This window comes from Halichoerus grypus, chromosome 2 (genome assembly GCF_964656455.1).
Source record: "Halichoerus grypus chromosome 2, mHalGry1.hap1.1, whole genome shotgun sequence".
Classification (NCBI taxonomy): Eukaryota; Metazoa; Chordata; class Mammalia; order Carnivora; family Phocidae; genus Halichoerus; species Halichoerus grypus.
The window spans coordinates 192,472,243-192,492,975 of NC_135713.1; the positions used below are offsets into that span (position 1 = coordinate 192,472,243).

General features: G+C 59.2%; 1 protein-coding gene across 1 annotated transcript in view; it reads left to right on the forward strand.

The window, feature by feature from the left end:
• The window catches only part of WNT3 (Wnt family member 3), a 47,212-nt gene extending 27,188 nt beyond the window's left edge, over positions 1 to 20,024 (forward strand). The window contains exons 2-5 of the mRNA XM_036103125.2: positions 11,024 to 11,265; positions 14,803 to 15,068; positions 15,744 to 16,231; positions 19,730 to 20,024. Coding sequence (XP_035959018.1) covers positions 11,024 to 11,265; positions 14,803 to 15,068; positions 15,744 to 16,223 — 988 coding nt within the window. The 3' untranslated portion in view covers positions 16,224 to 16,231; positions 19,730 to 20,024. The remainder of the gene's footprint in view (positions 1 to 11,023; positions 11,266 to 14,802; positions 15,069 to 15,743; positions 16,232 to 19,729) is intronic.
• Positions 20,025 to 20,733: the final 709 nt, after the last annotated feature.

Genomic DNA, 20,733 nt, shown 5'->3' on the forward strand with positions numbered 1-20,733 from the left:
ACAGCCCCGAGGAGACCCACGCTGGAGCTGCCAACAGGCCACCAACTCCCCCCCTCCATTCTCCTCACCTTCTCCCCCGCCACCCCCAACTTCTGTCAGGCCCTTCCCCCCTTCATCTTCCCACTTCTCACCCTCCTTTCCTCCTCCCCAGGTCTGACCATCCTGCTCTGAGCCCTGCCTCTCAATTTGGCTGAAGGGGACAATCCCTTTCTCCCACCCTCCTCCCCTTCTCCACTCTGATCAACTCCACTTTCCTATGAAATTGAGAAAAAAAATAAATAAATAAAACCCTCATGCTCACAACACAACCAAAAAACAGGTTTAAACATTTTACAGGTTTCAACATTTTTCAGGCCGCCTTGTCACATCTTATCAGATCAGCCGGGAGCCGCAGGCCAGGCGCTCTGGGAGCTGCTTTGGAGAACAGAAGCTGTAACATTCCAGCTGAGGCTGGCCCGCCTTCCCCTCCCGCCCTCCCTCTTCTCCCCGGAGAAACATCCCACAGGGCTCTGGGACGGGATGGCGGATGGAGCTCGGGCCTCCGCCTCCTCCCTCTGACTGGGACTCAGTCTTTGATCCCTTGGCTTGGAGCGTCCACCAGCCACCCCTTCTCTTCCTCCCATGCTTGCCCAGAGCATGGCCCCTCTGGGCTCTCAGGTGGTCTCAGCGCACCTCCTCGGAGGGCCCCACTTGGCCCTGCAAGGGGACCTCTAGAAGGCGGCAGGCAGAGGGCAGTGGTCAAAGTCACTCACTGAATGTAGAAGTGACCACTTGGCCAGTAGGGCCAGCAAGTTGTGTTGGAGAGTTTAGGGAGAGAGAGGAAGGGAGGAAGAGCCTTCTTGGGCTCTCATGGCGAGTCCTCAGTGCTGCCCAATGGGAGGGAATGGCTCTTTACTTTGGCTTCGTGTTTGGGGGATGTGTGGGTTTCCCATCTCTAGTGGTGTAGACAGTTGGCCTGGAATACCCCCTTCCCTCACGTTCACTCCCAGTCTCCCATCTTCCTGTTCCCGCCACACTCACGGTGACCTTGGGCACACACTACAGGGTGATAGGTCCAGAAAAGGCTGACCAACGTCCAAAGGCCCAGATTTCAGCTGAGCCAACCTAAGGGAAAGGCCCAGAATCTGTGTCCCAGGGTGAGAGGGAAGGGCTAGCTTTGCGGCTCCCAGGTAGGAGGAGAAGGGTCAGGCTGGGAGGCGCCACCCATGTGCACAGGGCGGGGCCCCATAGGAGGATGAGGGGATGGGGATGGGATGGGTTGATGGTTTAGTGTGTGTTCAGATCTCTCACCCAGGGAGGAGGGTGGGGACAAGAGTGGAAGGGGGAAAGACCAGAGCAAAGGAAGGCTGTGGTGACTCACTCTGTCCAAGTACGCTGGCCGCGCCTCCGCGGGGACCTCATCAGAAACACCGGGAAACAAAAGGCAGACGTGGGCGCTTGGTGCCTATGTCGCCTAATGAGGCCCAACCGAGCTGCCTCCTGCGGGGTTCTGGGAGAGCCCTCCCCATTTCCTGGCCCGAAGTGTGAGGTCCGTGTGATATGATGTCCCCACCCCCGTGCTGGTGCCCTCCCTCCTCCGCAATCCTGGGGCTCCTCCCTTGGCACGTGGCGTCCAGCGCCCACACTGTGAGGCTCCCAGGTTGTCTCACCCTTTACCGTGTGCCCACCAGGGAGGCCTCAAGTGTCATTCAACTGTTAGCTCCAGCACAGATCCCCAAATCTGAATCTCCAGGCTCCGTCTTTTTCCAGCACTGTCTGGACTTGGGTGCCTCATCGGCCCCCAAAAACTGTCTTTGTTCCCAAACCTGCTTCACCTCTTAAGTTCCCTTTCTTTACTGACATCATATCCATCTTCCTGATCATCCTGGCTTAAAACCTCGGTCATGCTCTCCTCCTTCCTCCTGTGTCCCCTGTGGCCATCCTTAGTCACCGCTTCCTCACTGCTCCTAATGCCTCTCTCCTGAGACCTGCTGCCACAGGCCCCGCTAGCCCAGACGGGCGGTGCCCAGCCCCAGCCGCACAAGGGGTTCACCCCAGACCCATGAAACGTGCCCCCCAGGGGTTGTAACGTGCAGCCAAGCCTGACACTCTCCTTAGCATCAACTGTCACACCAGCCTCCCTTTCCCAGCCGTGGGTCACTAGTGCCTACCCCCCGGGGCCCGTTTTGCAGTTAGATTTTGTCTAATAGACTAATATTTCCAAAGCCCAGTTCAGGAGCCTCCAATGGTTGCCCAGGTTGCCTGGATAAAGCTTGGCACTCAGGGCTCCTTTCTCCTCCTGGCTCCTTTATACAGCTCTGGGCTCCAGCGGGGGCTAGAACGGCTGCGGTTCCGTCTCCCACCTCATGCCTGGGGCTTCCCTGCCACCCCAGCGCCCCCCGGGGGAGCCCCCCCAGCCATGCCTTCATGATCACCACTGGCTGAGACCCTCTCGCCTCAGCCTTCCTGGAGGTCTCGGCCCCGACGGTGCGCTCTCTGGCGTGGTGGTAACTTGGGTTGTCGGTTACAAGGGCCTTGGGGACGCTCTGTCCCTTGTTTACGGCAGCCCCGGCACCCAGACCTAGTAGGCGCTGGAAAAATGCTGTGGCTCCATAACTGGACAGATGTGTCCTGCTCTGGGCGCTCCGTTGGTGTGGCTAAGGCCTCTCCATGTCCCCAGCACCTGGCACTCTGCCCGATTCCAAGTCATCACTCAAGTGCGTGTTGAGTGAATAGGCGGGGAATGAATCTGTTTACCAAAGGAAGACTTTAACCTGCTCTCCCCCCAGGTGGGCACCTCCAACCATTCCTCATTGCTTATTGCCCTCCCGGGGCCCTCGGCTGCCCGGCTGGCTGGGACTAAGTCAACTTGGGGAGCCCAGCAGGAGGCCTGGGCCTCCGTGGGCTCAGAAGCTCTTCCTTCATTGATTCCTCTCTGGTCTCCGGGTCCCAGCTCAGTGCATGGACCCTTTCTACCCTCCCCATCCCCTTCCCTTCCTATACATAAACGAGGGCTTCCTAGGCTGCTGGAGGCACACGAGAACCAGATGGTCCTTCCTTGATGAAAGGCATCCCTTGCGGCGTCTCTAGGCCTGCTCTGTGGATGGAGGGAGCTCAGGATCCCCTCTGCGCTCGGAAGTGACTCCCTAGCCTTGACCTGCACTGAGATGGGTGTGGGGTTGAATTCGTGCTCAGCACCCATGGGGCCCACACGTGCTCCAGGGAGGATCAGTGGCGGGGTCAGGAGAGATGTAACTTGTGAACCTTGAGTTAGATCTGTCTTGTCTGTCACAAGCTCCCGGCCAAGGCACCAGGGTGAGCCGAGCGTCCTGACCGGGGCCTCCCACATCAGGAGCAGGGATGGTCTTGCCATTCTGGGTTATAGCTCATGTCATTCCAGGAGTTAGATGCGTCTGCCCCTGGCCTGCCCCACTCCGTATGGGCCACTGAACTCGTCAGGCTCCCCTCATGCTGTCCACCAGCCCTGAAGGGCCTCTTGACCTCAATGGAAAGCTAGTAGCCTGCCTTATGTTCCCAAACCAGCACTTGGCTCTTGGACTTCCTGTCCATTTTCAAGGCTTTCCTTCTCCTTCTGGAAGTTTTCGTCTTGTCCCAGGCCAGGGTGGGGCCCCACTGGACCCCGGAGCGGGGAGGGCACCTGTCCAGTACTGCCCAGGAGCCAGCAGGTGGAGCACCAAGCCCTGGGTTATTGTAGGGCTTCTGGAAGCATGGTGGTCACTCTGGAGGAGAGAGAGACACAGATGACCGCAGGGGAAGTGGTTTCTGTCTCCTTCCCTCCCTCTCAACACCCATGGCAGGTGCCCTGTCTGGGGCGGGCAGAGACACTGAGGCTTGCCCTGGGGAAAGGTGAGGACCTTCCTGACTCCAAGAAAGGCACAACTGGGGGAGGCTTGGCCATGGAGCCCACCTGAGACCGGAAGGAAGAGAAGGGGAGACTTTCCTGGGGCTGTGTCCCCGCCCATCTTCCATATGTGACTGTGTAGCTTGGGACCCTCTCCAGGCCTCAGTCTTCCCAACTAGAGAAGGAAGGGATTTGACTAGAGCTGTGGTTCTCAGGTTCCATCCTGCAGAGGGGCCATGGGTGGGGGCAGAAACTATACTCACAAAGCACTGCCTTCCCTCCCACTCCCAGCCTCTGGTAACCTCTACTCTACTTCTGTCACGAGGAATTCGCCTATTCTGGTCCCTCACGTAAGTGGGATCCTACAATAGCTGTCCTTTTCTGACTGGCTCTTTTCACTCAGCATCATGTTGTCAAGGTTCATCCATGTTGCAGCAGCTGTCCGAACTTCATTCCTTTTTGTGGCTGGAGAATATTCCACTGAATGGATAGGCCACATTCTGTTGTGCATTCATCGGATGGACACTTGGGGTGTTGGCTGTGGTGAAGACGGCCGTCATGACACCGACAGCCCGGCGTCTCTTTGCGCACCTGCTTTCATTTCTCGTGGGCACGTAGCTGGGACTGGAATTTCTGGATCATGTGGTAATTCTCTGTGTAGCTTTAAGAGAGGAACGGGCCCCTCTTTTTCTCGGTTTTAGGTATGGCAGTGGGGGGAGGTTGTGTATGATTCCACCTGGAAAAAAATAGCTAACACATACAAAACACCCGGAACTGGATGCCTCCCGAGGCCCCTCCATCTCTAAAATCCTATTATGCCGGGGGGATGGCAGAACCTGGGGGTCGACAGTGCCAGCGTCACCGGCCAGGACACCTTGCACAGGACGCTTGTTAGTGTCCCGCCGTGTGATAGATGTTTAAGTCAAGTTAGCATCTAGGCTGGCCTGCATTCTGTGGTTAGAAGTTTTACCTCTGCCCTAGCTCGCGGCACGAGCCCACCTTCGGCCTTCTGGAGACAGAGGTGTTGTCGGGGCAGGGGAAAGGGGAGGCCAAGAACCGGGGAGCAGCGGGAGTCCCCCAAGGCCGTGCACATACTGAAGCCCGGCCTCCTCGGGGAGGGAATTTCACTCTGAGAGGTCAACATCGAGGGCCCCACGAGCAGCCTGTTGCCTGCTGGCACCTGCTGCCCATCTGCCCGGCTGTCTGTGTCTGTCCTCAGCCCAGCTGGGCGGTGGGTGGTTGGGGTGGAGGATGAGCTGTCCTCAGGGAAGGGTGGAAGGGCCCTCGGGCAGGGCCGGGCCAGGAGCTGGGTATAAATAGCCCCTGCCCAGCTGGGAAGGCCTGGCAGTGCCCTCCGCCCTCCCCCTCACCAGCTGCCGGTGCCAGGCGGGGTCCCTACCTCCCTTGGGAACCTGGCTGTTGTCTGAGGTCCTAACCGTAGGGACTTCCTCAGCGGAACCGAGCAGTCTTGTCCTGTGTGGAGGCGAAGCCTCCGGATGCCTGGATTCCTGGGGAGTGAGGCTAAGGAGCTGCAAGACAGGGGGCATCAGACTGGCCTTTTGGGGAAGGAGGTTCCTTCATTCCTACTTACCATGTGCCTGGCCTTTCGGTAGACCGTGCCCGTGTGTGTGTGTGTGTGTGTATGTGTGTGTGTCTGGTGTGGAGCAAAGTGTTGGGGAAACGGGAGGAGGGGCACCCTCTATCCTCAGGGAACTCCCACTCCCACAACCAGATCGAACTGGAAACAAATGAGTCCAGCACTTGGAGATAAGAAGGTTTGAATAGGATGCAGGAAAGACACAGAGGCAGGAGAGGTTACTTCTGTCTGGGAGCCCAGGGAAGTCTTTAGAAAGGAGGCGACCCAGGAGTCCTTTTTTTTTTTAAGATTTTTTTTTTTTTTTGAGAGCAAGAAGGAGCAGAGGGAGAGGTGGAGGGAGGGGCAGAAGGAGAAAGAGAGGGAGAAGCAGGCTCCCAGTTGAGCAGGGAGCCTGAGGCGGGGCTCGATCCCAGGACCCTGGGATGATGACCTGAGTCAAAGGCAAAGGCTTAACCCATCTGAGCCACCCAGGCGCCCTCCAGGAGTCCTGTCTTGAGGACAGGGTAAGATGTTTGCCGGGGGCTGGCAGCGGAAGGCTCTCCGGGAGGAGGGGGCTCAGTCTGCGCAGAGGTGTGGAGGGGTAAGAGGAGACGGGCGGGCCCAGCACCCGGAGCTGCTTGCACTCTGGGAGGAAGACTGAAGGAGAATGAGGCTCACTGTGTGACCCCCTCCAGGGGAGCATGCACTTCATAGTGGGGACAAGGAGCTGTGGGTGAAATTGATGCATCTGTGGTGGTGGCATTTCAGTCCTGGGCTCTGTGTGGGGAAGAGGCTCAGGGTCAGGGGTGCCAGGCCACGTGTGGGGGAGGGCAGCTATCCCGCAGAAATCAATCCCACAGCCGAGGCCTCATTAGCCCCATCCCCAGCCCGTCGCCCCCATCCCCAGGGGGCCTTGCCCATGACCAGCAGGATGTCCAGGTCGGAGCTGAAACCCTTGAATGGAGCATTCTGGGAATGTCCCCCTGCCCTTGCCTTTTGGGTTACCTTTAACACTCAGCCAGGTCACAAATGTCCGCGTCCAGCTACCCCAGTTAGGACTGAGCTGCCAGGGAAGGGGCCGACTTTGCTCTGATCCAAGGCATCCTTCCCAGTGATGGATGGGAAGGGGCTCTGGAAATTCTGACGTGTTCTATCAAGTCAGGAATGGGAGGGCAGGAGGCAGGAGTTTGCTGACAGGACAGGGGACAAAGTGCTGGGGACAGCCCCTAAACACAGGGCTTCCTATGTGCTCGGCGCGTTTTATCATTCCTTCCTCTTATTATGTCTATTTTACAGGTGAGGAAACTGAGGCAGGGAAAGGCTGAGTGAATTGTTTGAGATCAGTAGTTAGGAAACAGCAGAGCTGGCTCTGCACCGGGGAGCCTGGCTCTGGGTTGCACACTGGGTTGGCCCCTGGGCAGCAGGGAGGAGCCCGGGTTTGGCCAGAAGGGAAAGAACTCATCATCTCTGGGGGCGCCTGGGGGGTTCAGTCGGTGAAGCGTCTGCCTTCGGCTCAGGTCATGATCTCGGGGTCCTGGGATCGAGCCCCGTGTCGGGCTCCCTGCTTAGTGGGGAGTCTGCTTCTCCCTCTGCTCCTGTTCCTGCTCTCTCTCTCTCAAATAAATAAATAAAAAATCTTTAAAAGAAAAAAAAAAGAACTCATCATCTCTGCGGCCCAGAGTTGTTTTCAGAGGGCGTCATACTCGGAGTCTGACAAACCCAGCGTGGAATTCTGGCTCAGCCACTTCCCTGTGTAAGCTGCCCAGCTTCTCTGTGCCTCGGTTTCCCCCTCTGTAAAATGGGGGCAGCAACGCCCACCCCCCGGAGCTGTTGTGAAGATCTAATGACGTGATGTATGTGACGTGCCAGGCACAGACGTGCGGAAGAAACGGGCGCCGTCGTGATGGCTGGCATTGCATGTGACCGCGGAGGGCAAGACAGAATGTGCTTGGGCTGGAGGAGAGACCACAGTCGTCCAGTAGGAAGGACTTGGTGTCCTTCAGAGGCCTCTCCCTGCTGGGGGAAGTTTGGGGAGCAACTCTGGCCTCTGCGGCCAGCCGGTGCCAGGGGCTCGGGGGTTCTGCCGGGCCGGGGAGGCCCCCCTTGGACCCCGGGGAAGGGAGCTGGTGAAACCAGGGAGCGGAGCCCCTTTGGAGGGCGGGGACGAGAAGTGGTGTCGCCAAGTGGAAATGAAGAGCCAGCAGGGGCGTCCCCACTCCTTGGTGTCCCTTCTCTGCTGTGGCCGGCGGCCCGACGTGGCTCCGTGGTTCTGGCTGTGCAGCCGTGGGCAAGCCGCTTCTCTCTTTGGGCCGCTCGCTTGTTCATCTGTATAAATGGGCTTCGCGTTCTCTTAGGGCTCCTCTCATAGGTTCTAATTCTAGTCCGGGACTCAGCTTGGCTTGAGGGGGCCTGGGCCTGCCGAGGGGCTAGGAGAGAGCTAGGAAGGAGGAAAGTGATGGAGGATGCCCATCTCTGGGCAAAAGGAGGCTGGAGACTTGGGGCACTCGGGGCCTTGGCTGGCGAGCAGACCAATAATGGGGGGGTGACATGGGAACATGGGCAGGGCCCCTGGTGCCAGAAGTGACTGTGGGGCAGACCGGCCCAGATCAGAGTGTGTCGGGGGGACAGGAGGCCAAGCTGATGGCAAGCGTGGCCACCACAGGGCCAGTCCACACCTCCGGACCCGGGCATGGACCGAGGTGCCTATGATGAGGACACTGGGGAGACTGGCTCTGGCCAAAGGAGAGGGACTCTGAGGCTGGGAAGTGGGTGCCAGGTCTTCCCATGCTGCTCTGGGACAGGCAGGGGCCAGACCAGGGCACGGGGAGGTGGCCAGGAATCACGACCCCATTCAGACCAAATCAAGGTGCGGTTCCGGGAGTGGCAGAGGCCCCCCTATCAGGTCTCAGCTCCCCTCTCCGATTGTCCTCTTCATCTGGGGCTTCAGGTCCTAAATGTCAGAGGAGGAAGTGGGGAAGGCCTGGGCTTCTCCCCAGGGGAGCCTTGCTCCCTCGCCGCCCGCTCGGCGCTGCGCTGACTCTCCACCCCGAGCCCTGGGCCCGGCTCCCGCTGCAGGGATTGTAGAGCTGCTGGGGCGGTGGGCAGGGCAGGGCAGGGCAGGGCTGCAGGTGCGGGTTGAGAACACATGGGGAGGGGCGCCTGGGGGGCTCAGTCGGTTGAGCGTCTGCCTTCAGCTCAGGTCATGATCCCAGGGTCTTGGGATTGAGCCCCATGTCGGGCTCCCTGCTCAGCTGGAAGTCTGCTTCTCCCTCTCCTCCCCACCTGTGCTCTCTCTCTCAAATAATTAAAAATCTTAAAAAAAAAAAAAAGAAAGAAAGAAAAAGAAAAGAGCACATGGGGAGGCAGCCTGAACGGGGAGGGAGGCTCAACTCTGACACTGTGCAGTCCTGCAGACTGGGGCGGGTTACTTAGCTTCCTGGCCTCAGTTTCCTCGTCTAGGAAATGGGATAATAATGATGATAATGAAGTTCCTACCTCATAGACTTGCTGCAACGAGGATTACATAAGGCGAGAGACATGAGTGCTTAGAACTGGCCCAGCATATAATCAGTGATAGATAGTTGAATATCATTATTCTCGTGATAAGCTGTTTATAACCGTAACCAGGGTGGGGGCAGGAGAGAACAGGCTGCAGGGCCCCATCGGGGGCTGTGTGCCATGTGCCCATCAGGGGGCTCTGGGCTGACCCGCTCTATCCCACTCAGGCATGGGATCCACAGTGAGGCTCAGGGCACAGATGGGCCAGGCCTACAGGCAGCCCCTCACGCCACCCCCCTGCCTCAGGCCCCAAGCGGGCATTGCCCAGAAGGCAGGCGGCACAGTGGTTTGACCCCCAGGCTCTGGAGTCAGATGGCCTGGGATCCAATGAGCAGCTTCTTAGCAGCTCTGTGGGCTGGGCTGGATGCTCCGTATACAAGGCCACGCCGCCCAAAACAGGGCCGCTGTGAAGGCCCTTCTGTGTCATACAGTTGTTATAAGGAATCCACGAAGCAAACCCAAGGAAAAGGCTCAGCCCGGTGAGCATGCTCTGCTCTGCCACGGGCCGGGCACCAAAAAGCCTTGAACAAGCTAACTTACTTCCTAAACCTCGGCTTCCTCGGCCGGGGGCTGGTGATGTTCTCCAACCTTGGAGAAGTGATCAGAAACGCTACAGGTAAAGCAGCTGGCACGGAGTAAGAGCTGATAAATGGCAGGCATTTAGTTCAGCCCTGTGTCTAGTCCAGGAAGCCTGTGTGTGTGTGTGTGTGTGTGTGTGTGTGTGTGTGTGTGTGTGTGTGTGTTTTCCCGATCTGCATTTGGGGTCTTCTGGTCCCTCTTCCCAAGGCTTCTGTCATGATTTTGGGTGGGGGACTCGACTGAGGTCACTGCCAGACTGGAGCCTTGGGTCAGTGCTGGATGTGAAGGGGGAGGAGATGGGCCCCCATGCAACCCTTCTTCCAGCTCACATGGTCCCTGATCACAGGGCTGATTGCTACTGGCCTTCGAGTCCACTGAGACCCACAGATCATTTTCTCAGTTTCTCCTGCAAAATGTCATCCCTGCTGTTCCAGTGCTGGGGGAGAGAGGGGACGAACAGCACCTTGGTTTTCTAGTATTTTAAACTCTTGTTCCTCGCTCCCCACAAGACCTTCCCTTCTGTTGACTCTTTATAAAAGCTGAGAGGTTGACAGGATATTGATTGAGAAATGAGGGTTAGAAGAGTAAGGTGACTTGACTAAGGTCATGAGTGTTGGCTGGGAGAGCATGATCTGGGATTTCTCCCTCCTGACATTGAGCTACACTTGTCTTGACACGAAGCCAAGCTCCAGTCTCAGCTGAGAGGGAAGATGGCACTCTAGAAACTTCTAGGAAGCTGCCAAGATGGTCATGGAGGCCCTGGGGGACAAAGGACAGAGGACCTAGTAGAAGCCACCAGTTCCCTGGGGAAGCGCTGGGGGGTTATTGGCTGGGCAGGTAGCATCCTGGGGAGGAGGCTCAGGGACACTGCCATGGGCAGCGTGTGTGTGTGTGTGTGTGTGTGTGTGTGTGCAAACCTCAGGCACACGTGTACATATGAGTTCCCTGCTGGGACTGGGGCTTCTCTGCTTCTCTACTTCATCTGAGATGGGACTGGGGTCAAGCCAACTCCTGTCACCTCCCTCGCTTTAGGTTTGGGTTATTTCCCATGGGTCACTGGAGTCTCTGTGTGACCCCAGACGCTTAGACTCCCTAGAAGATTGTCCAGCCCAACCGCTTCAGGGCCCATCAGGGCAACTGGCCCAGAGCCTAGGAGGGACTTAACCTGGGCCCCCAAATCCACCTTTCCAGTCCAGGGTTTTTTTCATGGTATTGTGTGGCCCCCAATGCCCCCGCGAGAGGTTTCTGTGGGTCCCCACACTAACGTCCGACATGCCCGCATGTCGGTCTGCCCTTCAAGGGGCAGTGTATTGCTGAGGGCAGGGAGCGCACTCAGGTGCCGGGCTGCCCGAGGCTCTGGGCTCCGGCTGACCCACGGGCCGGCATGGCTCCACCTACCCCAGAGGGCTCACGAGGAAGAAAAAAGGCCCCTGATGGGCCATGTGCCTCCACCCTCTGTCTGCCCGCAGGTCCCTGGCCCTGGGCCAGCAGTACACATCCCTGGGCTCACAGCCCCTGCTCTGCGGCTCCATCCCAGGCCTGGTCCCCAAGCAACTGCGCTTCTGCCGGAATTACATCGAAATCATGCCCAGCGTGGCCGAGGGCGTGAAGCTGGGCATCCAGGAGTGCCAGCACCAGTTCCGGGGCCGCCGCTGGAACTGCACCACCATAGACGACAGCCTGGCCATCTTCGGGCCCGTCCTGGACAAAGGTACTGTCTCTGGGCCGGGTAGCGGGTGGGGGGAGGGCCTGAGGACACAGTGACTCTTCCCCCTTGGGGTGCCTTAGCTCCCAGCCCGGGGTCCCCAGGAGAGGGCCGTAAAGCTGGTCAGGACCCACAGCCTCCACAAAAGTGGGTCAGCTCCCTCTCTGGACCAACCCACACTGTCACCATGGCCGCCACCCCTTCCCAGGTGCTGCTGGGGGCTGAGCAGCCTTGAGATGCTCTGTGTCCTGAGATCCTAGGGCAGGACAGGAGGCCATGGCCTTCCTCCCCACCCCCCTCCCAGCTTGCACAGTGTGTGGGGGGGGCAGGCTTTGTTGTGGACTTTTGTGACATTTTCCCAACACTGTGTTAAGTGCTATGCAAATCTAGCTTTGGGGGGTGGGGGGTGGAGAGCATCACCACCTCTAGGTCCCTCCCGTATAGAAAATTCTGGAGCTGAGGAAACTGTCAGATGCTGGTGGCATTGCATTGAGAAGATTCTGCTGACCCCCATACCCCTGCACGCTGGATCTGCCCAGACTGTGGAGGGGCTAGAGGGCGAGCCGGCCTCCGGGTAACTTTCCCGCCCTCCTGCAACCTGCCAGTCTAACCGGCTGGTGCCTGAAAGGAATGGCATTCACACAACTTGACCTCAAGCATGACCAGGGGAGAGGGATGAGGGGGGCCACTGCTCCCAAGAAGGGGACTTTGGGGCTGGAGAGTTCTGGGCTGAAGATGGACACCTCTGAGGAATAGCCGTGTCCTGGAATTTAATGACCCCAGCTGGTCTCCTGGGAGCCACCACTCCCTTTCCGCAGCAACTTCAACCCTCCCGACCACCCCCCGGGGTTTTGCCACCCAAACTGGTGAGCCTGGCCCTCCCTTCTTTTACAAGAACTGTATTTATAGCCAGAAGGAAAAGGGATCTGAGAGCAAGGTGGATCTGACGGGGAGGGTGTGGGCGATGGGGGGCACTGACCCCCTACATATTAGTGTGCGGTCCCCCTTTACCTGGGCCTCAGGTATGCTGGGTCTGTCTGACCTACAGGCCATTGTCAAGGGACAGAAGAGCAATTAGCGAATCAATGGATGATGATTCTGTTTACTCTTCTATTACCAAAGCTAATTATTCCTTGTTTACATAAAAGGTTTGGCCTCTAATTGGGGCCAAGTGGCGGCGGTTTGCATTTCAAACCTGATCTTGCCCGGTGTGTCAGTCTCACCGCCTTCCGGTGCCCCACCTCGGGCCAGGTAGCGCTTAATCAAACAGCCTGGCGTCTAGACGCGCTCCCCAAAAGCAAGACTCGCCTTCTGATTGCTCTTCCCCGCTTGGGACATTTGGCAATGAAAGTCGGGCCTTTGAGCCTATTACCCATGCACGTCTGTGTTCCACCTTTTCGATCACCGTTGTAGGTTCTGGTACCTGCCTTCATCTCTAAATTGCAAGAGGGCGGTTCTGTGTTGGCCGAGGGTGGGGAGCTGGGTAATATGTCAGAAACTCTAGGAATTTGATGAAGCCGAGGAAGGTCCGGGAAGAAGGCTGCACGCCGGCACGCGGGCTTCGGCGGGTCCCCACCAACGCCGCGCGGCCGCCACGCGTTAATCTCTGCACACGCCCCCCCCCCAACACACACGCTTTGAGAGCCAGGGGGGCGGCTGCGGCGGGGGGGGGGGCGCCCTGCCAGGGGCGCGCACCGTCCGCGGAGGCCGGGCCCCGCTGCCCACGGCTGGCCGGCCCGGAGGCCGGGCGGCGGCCGGCGGGGGACTCGCGCGCACCCGTGGGGCGGCGGGGGGGGGGGAAGGGGGCCGCAGGGGTCAGCGGCCGGAAGGCGACGGGCCGCGACGGCGGGGCGCAGGCGAGCCCGGGATCGCGTTCCGCGGGCGGGGCGGCGCGGGCGGCCCGGAGGGGCTTAGGCGGCTTGAAAGGGGCCCGAGCGCCGCCCCCCCACCGCGCGGCCCGGCCCCGCGCCCGCTGCGGCCGCCGCGCCATTCACACGCCCTCTGGCCATTCGGCGCGGCGCGGCGCGGGGGCGGGGGGCGCCGCTTCAATGGGGATTTCGCGGGCCGGCGCCGGGGCCGGGGGCGCGGCCCGGCCGCGGGAGCCGCCCGTTGCTACGCGGTGGCGGCCGGCCCGGCGGCCCGGGCCCGGCGGCCGCATTATGCGGGTAATGCGGTGTGACACCGCGCGAACAAAGGCGGATTGAGCGGCCCAGCGGGCCCCGCCGGACGGGGACCGGCACAGCGGGGCTGTCAGCGCCGCTCCCAGGCTAATCCCCGCCCCGCCCCCGCCGCCCCCGCGTCCCCGGGGCTGGGAACCGAGCGCGGCCCGGGGTCCGGGCGCCGCCGCCGCCGCGAGAGGCCGCGGGCCCGGCCGGAAGCGAGGCGCTGGCCCTCGGCGCCGCCACCCCCGGGCGCCCAGGGGAGGGCGGGAGCCGGAACGGGGGCGAGGAGAGGGGGCCCGAGGGGGGGGCGGGGCCTTGGCCGCTCGCGGGATCGGTGCGCCGGCGGGGCTGTCCGTGGAAGCGGGACGGGCAGCTCCTCCGCAGGTGGCCCACGAGGCTCCCAGGCTTCCCGCTTGGGTGCCGGGCCGCGATCTCCCTCAGCACTCGGGATGGGAGCCCCGGCTTCTAGGCCGGCCTGCGTGGCCTTGGGCAGGTCACCTGCCGCTCTGGGTTCCTCTCCTGTCCGGAGAGAGGTGGTTGGACTGCAGGTCTCCCAGGCCTTGGCCTTCTAATCCTCAATGTCTGCGTCTGTAAAATGGGCCTAAATTAAGACTTTCTGCCTCCTAGTTAAGAGGATTAAATGAGATCAAGAACATGAAGGGCAGAATCTGGTGCATACTGAGCTCTCAAACGTGGTTATCAGGATCATGAGGTTGGGGACACCCCTGAGAAGTTCTCCTTTTCCTTCAAGGGATCCTGCCCTGTGTTCCGATCCTTCCCGTGGTGGCAGGGAGAGGGTTTGGGATTCGGGCCATTGCCCTCCTGGTCAGGAACTCTGGTGGCAGAGGGAAGTTATGCCCGTTTTACAAAGAGGGTAACTGAGACTCAGAAAAGGAGGGGTCTGCCCAAGTGCATCTAGGTGGGGGATGGGGTGGACTTGGGTAGTTTAGGCAGTAGGTTCCCAGGCTTCCCTCCCGCAGGCCTCAGGCTCTCTCAGCAGTGGGAGGGCTCACGCCTGTGCTGCAGTCTCTGGACTTTGGGCAGATGGAGGGTAGGGGGCCCGGGGCCAGGACAGAGCAGGACGACCACATCTCTTCAGCAACCTGCCAGAGCTATAGTTTCTGCCCCTGCTTCTAACAGGCTCAGCTCTGCCCTGAATCAAGTGCTGAGGCCCTGGGTTAATCAGTTAGCTGCCCCGGGCCTCAGTTTGCTCATCTGTAAAGTGGGGATACCTCAGAGGCTGGGCCAGTCAAAAGGGGTCGGAAGGGCACCTTGGTTCCTCCCGCTTTCTCGGGGCTGGTGAGCCCTTCTTCCCGGCTGGGGAGGTCGAGGCAGGGCGGCTGTGCCCCAGGACCCGGCCTGAGCCATGCCCTCCCCGCAGCCACCCGCGAGTCAGCCTTCGTGCACGCCATCGCCTCTGCCGGCGTGGCCTTCGCCGTCACGCGCTCCTGTGCCGAGGGCACCTCCACCATCTGCGGCTGCGACTCGCACCACAAGGGGCCACCTGGCGAGGGCTGGAAGTGGGGCGGCTGCAGCGAGGACGCCGACTTCGGGGTGCTCGTGTCCCGGGAGTTCGCGGACGCGCGCGAGAACAGGCCGGACGCGCGCTCGGCCATGAACAAGCACAACAACGAGGCGGGCCGCACGGTGAGCTGCGGCCGCCCTCGCACGACCCCGCCCGGTACCCCTTTGGGGACCCTGTCCCTGCCCCTCCTGGCTGGCCTCGCCCCTGCCCCACCCTGCCCTTCTGGTGACCCTTGTGCATCCCGGGCTCCCTGCTCTCCTCTTTCCCCTTGATGGAGCTTGGCCCACACCCACACCCCACAATCACCCCTTCTGTTCACCCATTCTCCCCGGGCTGTTTTCCATCTGCGCCCGCCCAGGGATGCGTCAGCTCGGGAGTGAAGGGCCCCATGGAGCAGGTACCCGCCAGCCCACCCAGTGCACTTGGGCTGCCCTGGGCAGGGCCGTGAAGACCGGTGGGCCTGACTGAATTCAGCCTCCACGGCTTCCTCTGGTTGTTTGATCTAGGGCGAGTCACTTAAGCTCCTGGTCTCAGTTTCCCCATCTGTTAAACGGGGATCACCATCCCCATCTCCTACAGCTTTGAGAAATGGCTGTGATTTCTGCCAATGCTTGGGCTGTGAAGGGGAGGGAAACAATGGTCATCAGTCTTTAGGTCCGCACCTCGGCCCCCAATCCGTTCTCTTCCTGACCCCCAGTAGGAGTAGAGAAGGCTCCAGGGATGGGGTGGGCAGGGGGCAGAGCGGGAGGGCCTAGGTGGGGTCGTGTTGGGGGCCAGCTGCTTCTCCTCTTCCCCAGACCATCCTGGACCACATGCACCTCAAATGCAAGTGCCACGGGCTGTCGGGCAGCTGTGAGGTCAAGACCTGCTGGTGGGCCCAACCCGACTTCCGCGCTATCGGCGACTTCCTCAAGGACAAGTACGACAGTGCCTCGGAGATGGTGGTGGAGAAGCACCGCGAATCCCGCGGCTGGGTGGAGACCCTCCGCGCCAAGTACGCACTGTTCAAGCCGCCCACCGAGAGGGACCTGGTCTACTACGAGAACTCCCCCAACTTCTGTGAGCCCAACCCCGAGACGGGCTCCTTTGGCACCAGGGACCGGACTTGCAATGTCACTTCCCACGGCATCGATGGCTGCGACCTGCTGTGCTGTGGCCGCGGCCACAACACGAGGACGGAGAAGCGGAAGGAGAAATGCCACTGCATCTTCCACTGGTGCTGCTACGTGAGCTGCCAGGAGTGCATCCGCATCTACGATGTGCACACCTGCAAGTAGGGAGCCAGGTAGGGCGGCGGGCCGGGGGCGGCTGCGGGGCCTTGGGACAGGGACCTGGGTTTGCCCGGCTCCTCTTCTTGACCAACCCACTTCTCTTTCTGAGCTGTCCAAGACACACGGCCCAAAATAGGAAGCCAGGATTTCCCCAGCTGCAGTGGGAATGGTCCCCGGGCAGCTTTGGGTGGACTACACAAAGCACAGATACCAGCCAAGTGTGTGCACGCAAGAGTGCCAGCAACTGATTAATATTTGTATACAAGTTAGTAAATTATGAGCCAGGTCAGATGTTTGCATGGCCACTGGCTATCATTGCTGAGCATCTGGGAGCCAGAGGAGGGACACTGTGGGGCTGGAAGCCAGGACACCTGACTTCTGGTCCCAACTTTGCCCTGTTCCATGAAGTCCCCAATTTCCTGTTCTTTCACTTCCATGGGCCTCAGTTTTCTTACCCGTAAAACAAGGGGGGTAAAATAGTTGAAATAGTAGGCCAAAGATCCTCTTTTACCCCTGGGGCAGAGTCATTTTGCATCCACCTTGAACTTTGAGGGCAGGTTTTTGCACAAGCATAAATCCTACTGACCTCGAGGAGGTGGGTGGGGGAAGCGGTGTATAAGCCCATATCCTGACAGATCTGAAGCTTGGGTGGAGCGGGGCCACTCTCACCGAGTTTATGGAAGGGGATGGGGAGGAGGAGGGATTCAAGTTCAGAGTGATGGTGGTGAGTAATCAAGGGATCAAAGGCTGGTGGATTATGTTCCCAAGCTTCCCAGAGGTGGCCTGCGTGGGAGACACGGTGCCTGGCCCTTGGAGCCATCGGTCCCCAGCATAGGTCAGGACTGATGTAAGGTGGTCCTAGAGTCTTGGGGCTGGAAGGTCTGAGGCCACTATGCCCTCTCTCCCTTTTCTCTGCCCTGAGAAGGAGCCTAGCATATAGAGGCGTGAGCCCTGGTCCAGCTGCCGTCACCTGCCAGCTGGGGGGACCCACACAAGAGAGTTTTTATAGATCTGCCTCCTTATCTATCATCCTCCCCAGAGGTGCTGTGGGGACAGTGCTTGGTTCATTGCGAAGAACTTACCTGCCTGAATCATCGCCCCAGGACAGTGCAGGGGAGAGCACCCCACTGGGTGACGCAGCTCCACAGAGGCCACCTCTGAGCTGGTGGCACGTGTCTACACTGTGTGGGCCTGGGGGAGGGGCCTGGGGCCTCTCTGAGGTATGGAGGAACCCACATCATGGGGAGGGCTCTGCGTGAGTCCATCTGGGAGGCCCCTTGGTGTAGCTCAAGCTATGACCTGCCAGGGACGGGGTCCAGGAAGGCAGCAGGCAGCACGCCTTTCTTGGTGTCTGAACGGGCGCAGTGTGGCCGGCGCACCAGGTCAGCCCGGAAGCCCCGAGGCCCGTTTCCTCATCCGTACGGTGATGGTGGGAGCCTAACAGGAGTTTTAGAAGCCCCAGTGAGCTACCAGCGGCGAATGCTTGTCTGAATCTGATACTAATAGGGAGTGATAACTGCCATCAGAGAGCCGTGACATGAGGGTGTCATCCCGTAGTGAGATGGTGTCATCCGCGTGGGCAAGTTTCGTTTCCTGCTTCTCACAGTGGTAGGAAAGTCCGCGAACACGAAAGAGCTCACAGGCTCATTGTAGCATGCCCACTGTGGCCCAGGCAACGTGGTGCCCCGAGCAGGACACAGCTCTGGCCATTCTGAGGGGGAGCCGAGGGGAAATCAGAACTTCAGAACACTAACAGCAGACCCATTGCTAGGGTAGGGACACTGAGCCCAGGACACTTTCTGCCTCCAGAAAGCTTCCAGACGGGTCCTGCCGAGGCTCCAGCGGCCGTGGCTCCAGGGGGCTCTGGGGTGTCACCGAGTCGGACCCCAGCAGCTGCGTCCCAGCACCTCCCCTCCCCAGGTGGGCCGCCAAGATAAGCCATCAGCCAAGCAGGGAAGGAGGTGCTGGTTTGACCCTCGGTGTCCAGAAAAATCCTCTGCCTGCCACCCCTGTAATTAGTACTGATCCTGAGAGGCATTAATACATCTTCAGCACTCTTTGCTCCCATTTCTGAAGTAGAATGGTGTTTTCTCCAATCTTACAGAAAGTGCTACACAGGCATGGATTCGAAATGCCCTGTCCAGGTAGACCGGTGCCCCCGAGGCCCTTCCCTCTGGTCGCTCTGGAGCCCTTGCTCTGGGACAAGGGGAGGACTCGCTCCCAATGTGGTACCTTTGGACAGATTCTCAACTTGCTGAGTGATTTGGGGCAAGCTGTGGAGCCTCTCTGCGCCGCGGTTCCCTCATTTGTGAACTGGGTGGGGGGGTTGTTGTGTGGACCAGAGGCTGTAGACACCAAGGGCCCCAGTGCTGGGCCTGGCTCGTGGTCCAAGGAAGCAGCAGAGATTCCCAGGCTGAGCAGAGCTGACCTCCCAGAGCGACGGTCCCAGGCGCGCTGCGTGGTCTCGAGCCACAGGCCCAAGATGGGCGAGACCTGGCTGGTTAGCTCCCCCTCCTTTCATCCACACTGACACTGCAAGCAAGATAGGAACCTTCGAGACAGGATGGCAGGGACATATGCCCTCCACACACTGGGTGGGGAGCCCCAGTCTAAATGGCTTGATTCCTGGTCCTTCCCTGGTGGGGAAAACATCTTTTCCATTGCCCGTAGCTTCTGTCCAGTGTCTCATGCTGATGACCGATTGCCTACCCTACGAGTACCAGGTGCATTCCTTGTTATTCAGATGTTGCGAGCACAGTAAGCTGGAAAGGGCTCTCTCTGGACAAGAGTCAGGGGGCCTGGCTGGCCCCAAGTGCTGGATCTGTCACTAACTTGCCACAAAACCCTGGACATGTCCCTTTAATCTTGCTGAGGCTCGGTTTCTGCCCCTGTAAAATAGTCTTCCACTGGCCCTGTCCGCCCCCTGGGGACTGGAAGGTTGATTGGGAATGCCCTTGAAAGCACTTCGGGCCTCAAATCCTCGGTGAGATGTCAATACACAAATGAGTAAGAGGTACATATTGGTTCTCCCCTGAGAAGGAATTATTCATAGTTCATTAAACAGCCGTGCTCCTGTGTGGACAGCTCATTACCAAACAGCTGGTACAATAGAAAAGCACAGTGCCCACATCTAGTCTCGTGGGGAACGGGACCCTGGACCGGAGGGTCCTTCAGTCTCTCTACGAGGGGGACTCCTGCCTGGCGGCAGCTGCCCACCACTAGCCTTCCTGCTGCCCAAGCTCCCAGCTAGGAGGTGGGGCAGGTAGGGTGTGGATCCCAGTCTGTGGTTGCTAAAGCCCTCCTGTTCCTATTTAAATCACGCGCCCTTCCTCAGCGGCAGATCCCAAAGCAGAGGAGGGGGGTACGGGAAAGCCACTTGGGTTCCCCATTGCCCCCAAGGACACGAGAAATGTCGAGCTCTCCTGTCCACAGCCTCTGAACGCGGCACCCCAACGGGCGGTTCCTCGGAGAAGGGAATTAAGTGTCCGATTCTTCCTCTTTGTTTTCCAAAGGGCACTGGGAACGGGTGAAGTGTGTGGCTGGGCAGATTCACCGAAGTCCCATGGGAAGCAGGACCTGGAGCCGGGCTCAGCGCTCAGCACCAGGCAGCAAGGAACCCGGACTGTTGCCAGACGCCCGTGCGGTAAATGACCTGGACCTGTGCCGCCCGCTGCCGGGGAGGCCTCCCTCGCCCTCTCTCTTAAGTTTCTCACCCTGCTCTGGATGGTGTGTGGTTTTTAAAGAAGGGGCTTTCTTTTTAGTTCTCTAGGGTCTGATAGGAACAGACCCCAGGCTTATCTTTGCACATGTTAAAGAAAATAAAAATGGAAAAAAAAATTCTACTCCGACAGAACAGGCTGGGCTGCCATGAGCTCTCTGCCTGGTGGTGAAGAACTCAGCACGGGCAGGATTGTTTCCAGACGCTTCTTCTGGTGACATGCCAAGATGCCTGTGAGGTGGGAGTTAGGAAGTAGGACAGACCCCTGCAGTCTCCTTTTCTTGGTCTCCTCCTGCTCAAATCTGATAGACTTCCACATTCGGACAAAAGCCATAGGTGTAGCTAGGATCAAGTGGGAGGGAGGCCCAAGGCAATTGTGGGAGTCGGATTGGGAGTTTTGAAGAACCAGGAGCGCTGGGCGGCCTGGGAAGCTGTTTGAAGAGCGGCTGTGTGTTCTTCTCATCTCGTTTCCTCTGTCAGCCTGTTCTGCACCAGAGGCTCTTAGGAATTGCAGTCAGAGCTCCCAGTCTCTGTTGTCCTTCTGCGGTGTCTACCAGGAACGCAGCGCGGGGTGTCTTGACTTTTTTTTGTTTTTTCTTTTTTTTTTAAGAGGACGAAACGATGTAAATAGGTTATGTTTAGGGGTGGTGAGCCTTCTGCAGCTCCAATGGTTTCCTAAAGAGAGAAGTGGTATCTTTAGAAGGGGCCATTCAGTCCCTCCCGGCCCTGCTCACCTGCCGATTCCCCACGAAAACAACTCCAGGTAGAGCAGTTTGGAGTTCAGGTTACCTCAGTAGA